The sequence below is a fragment of the Molossus molossus genome, unplaced genomic scaffold (assembly GCF_014108415.1).
Source record: "Molossus molossus isolate mMolMol1 unplaced genomic scaffold, mMolMol1.p scaffold_m16_p_4, whole genome shotgun sequence".
Lineage (NCBI taxonomy): Eukaryota > Metazoa > Chordata > Mammalia > Chiroptera > Molossidae > Molossus > Molossus molossus.
The window spans coordinates 104,076,524-104,089,021 of NW_023425377.1; the positions used below are offsets into that span (position 1 = coordinate 104,076,524).

Below are 12,498 nucleotides of genomic sequence, written 5' to 3' on the forward strand. Positions count from 1 at the left end.
GTCTGTCTTACAATAAAAGAAGTGTTACAGCTGTCACGCAAGGACAAAGGAAATTTTACAAAAAGAAGGTGGAATCAAAATTTATATTATGTCGAAATAAAATCAGAACTGAGTGATATCAAAGGCTAGACACCCCCCCGCCACACACACACCACAAGAATTCTTACTTGTGTGGATGGGAGCTGATCACATCCATCGGACTGCTGCTTTGCTGTGAAGGAGAGCTAGCATTTTGCCTGTGTCTTGTTTTCATGAACTCCATAAGAATGTACTGTGCTTGTTGGAAGGCTATTAAAATCACACCCAACAGGGACAAACTGAGAAAGAAAGCAACGAGGTTCATCAATGCGTGGCTCTGACAGGCATGAAAGACACTCGGTCTATTACAGAACAGCAGCGAACCGCTGATAGGTAATGTCTCAAGTTAGGGCATTAAAATTCCATAAGATGTACGACATCACCATTTCTGACATTTCTTAAAGCTTAAAAAAACCCCAAGTTTTAAAAATGTGTGTATTGGTAAGTCTGACATTTCCATTCAATTTAAAAAAAATGTTTCCAGGATACAACCACTCTAAAAGGATCGTTCTGGTCTTCTCATCTCAAATGCCCATTGCCACTGAGCGAGTAAGAGTAACTTCTATCTTCCACCACGACCGCCAATGAACATACATAGCACACAATCGCCTATTACACTTCTAGGTCCTATGAAGCTCTCACAGTTCATTTACTATCATCTTAAAGCTTTCCATTTGCTCCTTTCTCTACTTCATGTATATCACGGTTCTCAGAGTAACAAAAACCTCCACTCAACGCATGTGCTTCGACCTCATCTAGGCAACACGCGCGCTCATGCGACTCCCCTGGGTGGCTTCTCTACTCAGTGAGAGAGCTGTGGAGAAGGGGTCGTTTACCCGACAAAGACAACAGTGAGCCTCCAAAACGACTCCTCCCAGCTGGGTCCTGGAACCACGTCTGCACACAAAGGCAACAGGTGATGAGGGAGGGTCACATTGAGAGTGAAGCGAAACTCCAGGTCAGCTGCAGTGACCAGGGTCAGCTCACGAATGACCCAGGAAGAGGTAAAGTCTGGAGTAAACCTGGGGACAAAAGATTCATCTTCAGGAGCTTTAATTTGAGGCACAAAACATAATCATCAACAAGTCTTACTTGTACAAGGTAAGTACTGACATAGAAATAACCTAAGATGTGTTAGCAAGGAAAAAATGCTTTCTCCCCCCTTCGCCACCACTTGACATTAAAAGCATCACAACACTTAAGTGAGGTTAAAGCTCTATGCTTACACAATGCTGATATCTCGCGATGTGTTTGGGTGCAGGGAAAACTGATGACAGTCGAGTACTTCGAATCCATAACCTTGGCAATTATACCCATTAATTTTCAGAGATGTCACAGTTATAGGAAGTGGTCCGATATTCTCAACTTTAAAGTTCCTTGTAATAGATAAAATTTGCTTGCTGTCTTTCAGTTCTAGTGAGAATGAAAAGTGATATTTAGTATATATGAACTGCAAAACTGATTTAAAATAATGTATTGAATCAACAAACCATGTGCATGTTATTAAAATGTAAAAAAAAAAAAAAAAAAGTTCAGTGTAGCTCAAAGCATCTCATCTACCTAACTTCGGGAACAGTTACAGATTTTGTTTTATGACCGTAATACAATAAAAATGCTTAATCAGTAAAGATTTTCTTAAACAATCTGCCTAGGTACCAAAAGTAATGAAAATCTCTTTTGTTTTCTTATTTTACTCATTAAAGGTTAAGGTTAAAAGCTTATTCTTCTCAGAAGCCAAATCATTCGGATTTACCATGGGCCCCAGGCACCCTTTGCCCTGACACCCTCACGCCCTCACACTGAACAAGGGCCAGGGAAGAGGGTGTGGTGTGCAGCTACGCAAAGCCCTCACAGCTACTAGAGACACGGTTCAGAGGGCCACTAGGTTAAGAGCTTGAAGTAAGTAATTAAAACCTTGCAAATAAATGAGAGCACATTTTATGTTTAAAAAAGTAAACATCCTTTCAATTTAAAAACATTCCTATAGCCCTGGCTGGTATGACTCATTTGGCTGAGTGTCATCCTGTGCACCGAAAGGTCGCTGGTTTAATTCCCAAGTCAAGGCACGTAACCAGGTTTTGGGTTCCTCAGGGCACGTGTGGAGGCAACCAATCAATGTTTCTCTCTCACATCAGTGTCCCCTCCCTTCCTCTCTCTCTAAAAATCAACAAAAACATATTTTTAAAAATATTCCTATAAATTTATAATTCACAATCTAATCTATATTTTTTCTGATTCTATAGTTGTTATATTACTCTTTAATTCTATCTGTCAATGTCAACTTTGAATGAATGAACGAGTGAAAAAAATGATGAAGAATTTTTAATGCAAAATGACTAGTAAATCTTTTCAAAGCCAGTGTTCATTGAGCATAGTTTTCTAAATTCAAAAAAATTCCAGCTGGGCAGTAAACCAGTGCTAAAAATTATCCAACAGTTTCACCAACCAGCTTTCTCCATAGGTAACATATTGTTACACTAAAATGCGTTCAGTGTGTTCCTGAAATTAAAAATGATAACAGGAAAACAAGAATTTACTAGAAACACTTTACATCTCTTGATTGGTTCTTGTTTTAGTTCCTGAGAAAGTTCCTGAAACTAATATAAGTTTAAAAGCATTTAATTTAAATACATGCATACTTTAGAAAATGTTAATGAAACATTTAAGTAAATTTGTAAATCTCATTGTCTGAAACAGTAGCCAGTAGACACACAAAGCTACTTAAATTTAAAGTACATTTTAAAAATTTAAAACTTGCCCTGGCCAGTTTGGCTCAGCGGTTGGCGCATTGGCCCGCGGATCAGAGTTCCAGGTTTGGTTCACACTAAGAGGGCATGTACCTCAGCTGCAGTTTGTCCCCGGCCCCGGTTGGGGTCATGTGTGGCAGCCAGTCAATGTGTCTCTCTCACATCTATGTTCCTCTCTCTCTCTTCCTCCCTCTCTCTCTCCAGCTCTATCTGAAGATAAATGCAAAAAAATGTAAAATTTTAAAACTTGATTTTCTTAGTCACACTAGCTGTATTTTAAGTGCTCATCAGCCGCATGTGTCAGTGGCTACTATATTGGATGACACAGACAGGACATTTCCCTTATTACAAAAAGCTCCATTGGGTAGCACACCTTTAGTCTTCTCTCCATCATTTCTGATTTTCTAGGTTAGGTCACTGATGATCAAATTAACAAGACTCATACTATTTATCTTAAATATCTGACACTATGCTGGTAATTTAGCCATTTTCCCCTCTGTATCTATTTTATTTAATTTGGCTATTGTTCTAATTGAGTGATACCAGTCCACTGAGGCTCAGATGTTTGCCTGACTTAATTATTGGCACTGATACTATGAATTTACTGTAAACATTGTAAAAGAAGCTCCTTATGAATTCTTTGGCCTTGGCTTCAGCACCAGCCCGCCCCACGCAGGAACTCACGTCGCCGGCAGTCCATCAGCGAGGACTCGGGCACCTTGAATCGCAGCGAGCCTCCGGCACCGGGAAGTCGGCCGCCCACTTTCAGCAACTCTCGAGCTCCAAATCCTTCCACGGCGATCATGTCGATAACAGTCAAGTTATTCCTTCCGTGAAAGGAGATACAAGTAACAGGTATTACAGTAGTCACCAGGTACCATGCACTGGAACTTAAATATTCCTAGTTAGCAAAAATAGTTTTAGTGTTTTGAAAAAAAAAAAAAAAATTAATTTACATAGTATGGCACCTCCTGCCAAGCACAGAGTGGTCAGAGCAAGGTGAACGCGGCAAGGAGAGGGACTGAGTACTGATGATCACTTGGCCCAAGGCCCAGGAACGTCAACCCTTGCGTTTCTAATAACCAGCCACCAGGGTGGTGATCAGACCTCCAAGAGGGGAGAAAAAAACTGAAGAAATAAATTGGGGGGGACACAGAGAAACACTAACACTTACAGACAAATTCATAAAAACTGTTTATACACAGTGAATTAAGGAGTTTTCACAGTAATTGTGACTATAAGAAATTCTGTCTTATTAATAATTCTAGAAGTAAAATCCTACTGTTTATTCTGAAAGAAAGATTTAAAATATCATCCCACAAATAACATATATCTACTCAAGTTCTTATTAGTCAAATAGTAATTCAGATTAGCTTTTGCCTTTTCATTAACTGAAATCAAGATTCCTAGGATGAAAAAGCAAAGTGAAAATGGTGTTTAAATGATGTAGACTGGACGGAAAGCCAGTCATCATTAATGTAAACACTACAGAAGCAGAGATAGAATTCATTTCTAATTATGCAAAATGCACAGGTATCTTCGCATCTATCTTTACTAAATGATTAAAAACCATTATTTGCTATTTAAAAGCCTTTAAGTGAGCCCTGGCTGGTTTGGCTCAGTGGTTAGAGTGTCATCTCGCAGACCAAAGGGTCTCGGGTTTGATTCTGGATCAAGGGCATGTGCCTGGGTTGCAGGTTCGATCCCCAGCCCTGCCTGCTTGGGGCTCGTTTGGGAGGCAACCAATCAATGTGTCTCTCTCACATCATTTTCTCTCGTCTCTCTCCCTTCTTCCCTCCCACTCTATCTAAAAAAAAAAAAAAAAAAAATCAATGGAAAAATATCCTCGGTGAGGGTTAAATTAAAAGCCTTTAAGTGATATTAGGTGATTGGTATTGTTTACAGAAAAATATTGTACATCAAAACAGGGACCACCAAAAATAAATTCAGGCTTTCTTTTTGAGCCTAGGATAGTTTAACATGGGATGAGGTAAAGCTTATATCTATATTTCCTACAACCTCAGTTCTTCAGAGAATGGGCTTAAAATGAAACACGTTGTCATCAGAGCATTTGGGGTCTTGGTTAAAATGCTTAAATGAACTTTTAGTTCTGTTTCTTTTCAGCAGTGTTCACTTGCAGAACAAACTCATACAATGCACTAAAGGAATTCCAGAATATGAAAGTTGTTACCAGCTGATCTGATACTAGCAAAGCTTTGAAAACAAATAACTAAAATGTCACTTATTAACAATTAAATTTGTTAGACTTCTTGCCGATGCAGAGAGCTTCAACACAGATCATATCTACTGTAAATTTTTGAAAGACTCAAAAATCACTACCTCTAGATGAAAAAAAAATTTAAGAATGAAAAAATTTAGTTGCTGCTTAAATCAGCTAGCAATATAACACTTGTTTAAAGGAAAAGGAAAACGTGAAAAAGAGCCAATGGGCTCAACTAAGTAATTTTCCATTGTCCTTTGGGGCTACAGAGAATTCCATAAGCAAGACAGACGGCAACGAGAGTGGTGTCCAGCCCAACACTGTGGAATGAAAATGTATACCACAGGGTTTCACTTACTTTTCTGAGCTAAGACAGGGAGGTAAATACATGTATGTATGTGTGCTGTGTGTGTGCCTTTGTGCGTGTGTTCCACCCTCAGATCAGACGCTGAGTGAACTATATTGTGCCTCTTGGATAGATGGGCCTGCATTTCCTACTGCACAAGGGAGGAAACTGAGGCAGGGATTCAGTGTGGAGCCTCAGGTCGCCTCTCTTCTTAGCCACTGCCTCTTGCTACCATGCAACACCGTCTTGTCCCTGGAGGCCTGACTAAGATGTAAACGTCAGCTCTTAGCTGAAGAGACCACGTACTCTTGAGAGAGAAAATTCAGACAGACGAGTCCGTGAGAAAGAAACCGACTCCAGGACGGGGTCAACCTACCGGATTAGAATGAGCGAGGTAACGTTCCCGTAGTCAGCTGGCGTGAAAACGACTCCGACCCTTTTCATTTCCAGTGGCTGCAGCTGGAAGCAGAGGCTGCCGAACCTGGGTCCCTCGGAACGCAGACCCTGCAAATGCCGCAAGAGCAATCAGCAATCCCTAACACGAGCCTCCGTCCTCGCTCCGTCCATCTTAGAGTACACACTGGACTGCTTTTCTTTTAATTTCCGGATGTGACCACCCGACTCAGCCTATTAAACTTGTTTATCCGAAGAGTTCACACCAATCAACCGTTCCCAAGCCCCAGCCGAGAAGTCTAGGCGGAGGCTGCAGGACAACCCACAGGGATGCTGGAACGGGACTTGCTCCCTGGCTTGCATGGGAGTTGGGGCTAGAAGCCTTCTCTGCAAAGATCTTTGAGTGGAAAACATCACTTAGAAAGCAGACCCAACAGCCTCTACTTGAACCCTATAGGGACCTCACCAAACCACCCATCCACTGCCTCACAGCGCAAATTCTCCTTGATATTGAATTCAAGTTTGCATAGAAACCATCTTTATTACATTTACTCTCTCCACTCAGGACAAAGGTCTTTGTTTAGTCACATCCATCTTTATTCTCAAATTTCTCTTTTTTTCTAAATCTTGTGGTCTAAATTTAATATTCAAGATTTTCTTCTTTATCATTCTCCCTCTTTTCATGGCTTTTTGTTTGTTTTTGATAGCTCCTTCTCACTAAAAACCATTGAAAAACAATTAATTGATTCCTTAGAGCTATAATCACATAATCTTAACGGTAATATTTCTCTTTTCTGTATTTCTAATTTTTAAATTTGCCGTATCCTTCAGCTGTTGCTAGCATTTCCCAGGCTTTCTGAAAGAAGAAATGATGATAGTATTTGATTCATTTTCATTAGAATTATAAACTTCGTGAAGGGAGAAACTCTGCCTTATACATACAATATGAATATTAAATAAAAAACTGCTGATATTTAGTATTAAAACTATAATAATAACAGCGCCATTTATTAAACGGTTCTTTATATACCAGGCGCTGGAATGTAGTAAGCTATATAAAATGCTGAGCATTCCATAAACCTTATTGACTCTTGAAACATTATTACGAGTGAGAAAGATGAGGCTTAGAGAGGTGAAATGGTTTTCCCAGGGTCACGTAGCAGGAACATGGAAGAACCTGGATTCAGAACTTTGCATGTCCCATTCCACTACTCCTAGCCAAAGAAGTTACATCTCCAACAGCGAACCCACACAGTTAAGATATAGGCCCCTTTCTGTACATGACAAAGAGTTCTAATAAGAATTTTAAGTTAATTTTTTAAGTGTCTCAAAGGCATGAACACTGACTATTTTTTGTCAATGTAATAAATTCACAATGGCAATAATTTCCTTGATCACAAAAGGTGTATATTTGGGGTGGGGAGATCTTCAAAGAGAGACTAGAAAACTTTTTTTCCAGTGACTTACACCATTTGTTCAAATCAGAATAGGATATTTCTACATGAAAGGAACTGGCATTATTTGGGGAATTTCAAATTACATGTGATTCAATGCTAGCGGGGCAAACTAGTAGTATTTGGACTAATTTACCTCGAACAGCCCTGGGAGACTGCTCGGGACAGAGCAGGACAGGCTCACTAACAAAAACAAGACCACGCTGCCTAGACCACTTACAAAGAGACAGGAACATCTGCCGTTACCGTGTTTCCTACGGTAAATACGTCTCCATTAAAAATCCACTTAAAAACATGCTTTGACTGGTTGTATTTGAACTTAGTTGGAAGATATCCAGTCTCCCTCTTTCTATGATTCAAGTGAATCTAGAGCTAACAGTGTCTCTTTAGAGAGTTAAGTGAAGAGAAAGAAGGAAATACCCACGGCAGTTAAACAGGTGTGTGTATTAGAACTATAGTTGTATACAAAGAGCCACAGAACCAGAGTGAAAACTGAGAACAAGCGGCCAAGTCCCCGGCCCGACAGCATCCTCCCCATGTGCCATGTTTATTCCCACCCGGAAGTATTCACGCGAGACCTCTTGAGGGCCCAGGCCTGAGAATTTCAGAGTCATCCTTGGTCATAGACGAGGTGGCTACCACTGACTCCAGGTGATTTGTGAAAAACATGAAGCCAGTTCAGTAAAAGAAGATCCTTTTTAAATGTATTTGTCTTTTATCTTGCCCTAAAAAGAATGACGGGGCCAAGGAATCTTAAGAGAATTATAAATTCTGGAGTCTCAGATTTTATGGTTTTCTACGTAGGCTTGATTCCATTGTTATTTCTTCACGCACATGAATCTAAATCATCAAATTAACCTGATTTACAGGCTAATAGGAACCACGGGCTCCTGCTGCATTCATTAATTGGAAAAATCTGCTGTATACGCTTAATATCTGGAATATAAAAATAAGAGCCACGTATATTACAGAGAGACACTTGAAACGTAAATCAGCGAGGCCCACATGCTACGTGTCTAGTTTATAAGCATTTTTTTTTTTTTTGGTTAAAGATAACATCCTACCCGGTAAGGGCAAGCTTCAGTGAGCTGGAATTCACCAGTTGTGAAATTAATCATCTGCATATCAGCACCAAACCTATAAAGAGAAAAAAAGTATTTAAAATAGCATTTAAGTCACCAATAAAAAAAGAATAAAACATGTGTGCACATATATACATACATATTTGTGAGCACGTGTATTTGCACCATAAACAGCCTGTCCCAGCCCCTGCACCATATCTGGCATACTGCCAGCGCTCCCAATGACTCTGGCAGCACCAATGGGAGTATAAAAAGCACATGGCAAGCCTGGCTGGTGTGGCTCAGTGGTTGAGTGTCATCCCAGGCACCAAGAGGTCACTAGTTTGATTCCCGGTCAGGGCGCATGCCCAGGTTGTGGACCCGATCCCTCGTGGGGGGCATGCAGGAGGCAGCCAATTGCCAATTGGTGTTCTCTCTCATCAATGTTTCTCTCTCTCCCTTCCTCTTCCTCTAAAATCAATAAAGAAAAAAAAATTTTTTCTTTTAAAAAGCATATGGCAGCCAATGCTCAACCAGTGAAGCAACGTTTCTTCTCCAAACGGTTCATAACTATGGAACCTGACAGGAAGTGTCCACCCAGGTTAATTTCATCTCCCAGTTAATGTCCAGTGGACATCTGGCAAAGTCTGGGAATATTTTTGGTTGTCACAGCTGGGGAGGTCCTACCAGCATCTATTGGGTAGAAGTCAGAGATGCTGCTAAACAGCCTTTGAAGCACAGGACACCCCCCCACCACCACCCCAAAAGAGAATCATCTGGGCCCAAATGTCAATGGTGCAGAAGTTGGAAACCCCTAAGATAAGGGTAGATCCTGCTGAGCCAAACGGAAGAAACATTCTAAGCAAAACCGTGTGCGAAAATAAGATATAACAGACGTGAACAGTATCCTCATCTTATCCTGTTGAACGGAACTTCATTAAATATACTAAAACACTAAACTCATTTCTTATGTGTGCCCCGCGATCATGGTGAGCCAGATTCTTAATTTTAGGAGTGTTTGTGAAAAATCGTGATTGTAAAGGTTGTCTGACGAAGAAGAGCACACTCTGCTGGGAACTGGACTTGACATGGCCACCCTGAAAATGCCACATGACAAACAGAACTGGTAACTGCCAACATGTCGTGTGGGCCAAGGAGCCGGGTGCCCACGGAGCATGGTTAATACTCCGTGCATTCACACACAGGGTCCGCGTGAAAAGCGGAAAGGACTTGAAATAATTCCGAGTCCGACAGTGTCCCCCAAACCACCCACCAGACGTCTTCAGCGGCTGCCGCCTTACCATTTGTTGAGCAGACGCACGGCAGCTTCGGGTCTGGGATACAAGGACAGGGGCAGCAGCTGCAAGGAGACCGGCAGGGAGGAAGGGTTCCTCACCACGAAGTACCTCACCTGGACATGGGAAAGGAAAATCAACATCCCACAATGTTCCTGCAAAAATCTGCATGGCGTGAATGGAATGATGGGGAGCCAGCACACAGACCAAACTGAGGGGCTTTCTAGAAAATAAACAGCCGGCAAGCTTCAAAAACATCTCTGCTGTGAAAGACAAAGAAAGGCTGCGGAGGATGAGAGGAGACAGTCAAGACCTGACCACTCAGTGCGAGATCCTGAATTGGAGCCTGAACCAAGGGGGAAATGCTACAAAGTATGTCAGTGGGATAATTAGGAAAAGGTGAATACAAACTGCAGATTAGATAACATTATTATGATTACTGTTGCATTTTCTAATTTTGATAAGTATACTGTGGTGCATAAGATGCTTCTGTTCGCCCTGGCCGGTTTGGCTCAACGGTTAGAGCATCCACCTGCAGTCCTGAGAGACCCGGGTTCGATTCCCGCTAAGGGCATGTATCTCGGTTGCAGTTTGTCCCCGGCCCTGGTTGGTCGTGTGGGTGGCAGCCACTCGATGTGTCCCTTTCACATCGATGTTTCCCTCTCTCTCTCTCTCCCTCCCACTATCTGTGCAAAAAATGGAAAAATGTCCTCGGGTGAGGATTAAAAAAACAAAAAACAAATAAAAGATGCTTCTGTTCTTAGGAAAGTTACAATGAAGTAATCAGAGGTAAGGGGCACAGAGCCTGACACTCAAGTGCCTCATAAAAATATGTGGGGTGGGGAAGGCAGGAGGGCGGGGGGAGTGGGGAGGAGAGGCTCAGTGGCGGGGAAAGGGGGGACATCTGTAACACTTTCAACAATAAAGACTGTGTGTGTGTGTGTGTGTGTGTGTGTGTACAGAAAGCAAGTGTGGCAAACGTTAAAAATTTAGTCTACATGAAGGGCAACTGGGCATTCTTGGTATTATTTTTTAAACTTTTCTCTCCGCTATAATTATTTCAAAATTTCAAACTTTTAAAAAGTAGTCTTACAATATCACCCCTAAGAAATCCAGTGAGTGTCTGATGAAGTCTAAATTATTCCTCGGGTCACAGGGGAGCTGCGTCTTTGGCAGTGAGGCCTAGGAGACGTAACTGGTAGTCGGCTGCCACCCCTTTTCTCCCCTTGCCCTTCTAGCTGCGCCCCCGGTCAGCGGGAGACACACACAGGAGGGACGTCAACACGCTGAGGACGGGGACTGAACGGCAGAAGGAGCCGGGTTTCTGATGGCGCCCCAGGGCCACCTCACCAGCTCTGGACGTCCCTCCGGGGGGCTTCTCGCTGTGAAACAAACTCACTCCTATTCCGGCCAGTGTCGGCCAGAATTTTCGGTTGTCTGCAGCTGAGTATTTTCTCAACTGAAAAGATTTCTGAATTGGACACACCTTCGTAAAGTGTATTTGTGTCTGATGTGCTTTCAGTCTGTTTCGAGTGTTCTTCTGATACCTGCCGACTAAGCCCCAATGGCGTGTGTGCTATTGAAAGTGGAGTTAAGTTAATCTTGGCTCTGAAACAACGTTCTCAAGGTGGACAGATGCTGGTGACTTAGCCAGCCAAGGGATGGGTGGCACCGGCGGAGAAGGGGCGCCTCACCACGCTGTTCCTGAGGGCAGTGGCGCTGAAGTTCAGCACAAGGCCCGGCTCTGCGATCAAACGCGGCAGAAAGAAAACAAAGGATTCGGACTCCTTGGCTTTCTTCAAGTGGGCAAACCGAGTCATTCCCAGAACAGTCCTCCTGTGTAATTCAGAAAGAAAGAAATTACTATGAAAAATAACTCTGACACACAGAAAAGAGGAAATCACTAAATATATCATCCCCACTCAAAGGAGCAAGGGGTCTTCCGAAAAAAATGGCTTATTCTGGGCCTGGGGAAGAGAAAGGACAAGATGATTCTGGAACATCCTGTGTTACTGGAAAGCAAAGAAGACTCAAAAAGTGGTGGGCCATGTGGAAGGGACCCACTAGCTAGCCTGAGGGGGCTCCCATCAGCCAAATCTGGGACAAATTAGCATCAAAGAGAAAAATGATGATAACAATGACCAAAGAATCCATAGCGATGCTCAAAAAGAATGTAAAAATGCCAGCCCGCGTGGCTGAGCGCCGTCCCATGGACTGAGAGGTCCCAGTTCGATTCCTGGTCAGGGCACATGCCCGGGTTGCAGGCCTGATCCCCAGCAGGGGGAGTGCAGGAGGCAGCCGATGATGTAGCTCTCTCACATTCATGTTTCTATCTCTCTCTCCCTTCCTCTCTCTCTGAAAAATCAAGAAAACCATATATTTCAAAATAATGTCTAGCCTGAATGTAAACGTGATGGAGCAATTACAACAAACCCCAAGTGCTGCACATCCAGTAAGACAACTGGCTGGGACTCCTGAGAATGTGAACGTTATGCAAAATGAAGAAATGTGCGGGTGCTATTCTAAAGAAAAGAAAGGAAACAGACAACCAAATGCAATGTATGATCCTCAAATAGATTCTGGACGTTAAAAGGGGGAAAAGAAAAAAACAGCTCTCACGTATATTTTTGGGTGAACTAGGGAAATCCGAACATAGACTGACTATTAGATAGTATAATCGGACCAATGTTACATTTGTTGGGTATATAATGGTAGTGCAGAAATATGTACCAGAATATTCACTTTAGGAAAGAAAGTATTTCCTAGTAAAGTATTGAGGGCTGAAATATCACGGTATCTACAGCTTAAAATATGTGTCGTGTGTGTGTGCATACACACAGATACAGATGTAGACAGAAATAAAGCAAATGTAAGATGTGAACAACTGATGAATCCAAATGCAA

The 12,498-nt window shown here is 42.2% G+C and overlaps 1 protein-coding gene across 1 annotated transcript in view; it reads right to left on the reverse strand.

Annotated features, from left to right (window-relative positions):
* The window catches only part of TMEM131L (transmembrane 131 like), a 147,784-nt gene that overhangs the window by 29,412 nt on the left and 105,874 nt on the right, over nucleotides 1-12,498 (reverse strand). Inside the window, exons 17-24 of the mRNA XM_036240644.1 lie at nucleotides 11,290-11,431; nucleotides 9,602-9,711; nucleotides 8,304-8,376; nucleotides 5,769-5,896; nucleotides 3,510-3,652; nucleotides 1,305-1,491; nucleotides 915-1,100; nucleotides 168-317 (exon numbers count right to left, since the gene is read on the reverse strand). Of these exons, the coding sequence (XP_036096537.1) occupies nucleotides 168-317; nucleotides 915-1,100; nucleotides 1,305-1,491; nucleotides 3,510-3,652; nucleotides 5,769-5,896; nucleotides 8,304-8,376; nucleotides 9,602-9,711; nucleotides 11,290-11,431 (1,119 nt within the window). The remainder of the gene's footprint in view (nucleotides 1-167; nucleotides 318-914; nucleotides 1,101-1,304; nucleotides 1,492-3,509; nucleotides 3,653-5,768; nucleotides 5,897-8,303; nucleotides 8,377-9,601; nucleotides 9,712-11,289; nucleotides 11,432-12,498) is intronic.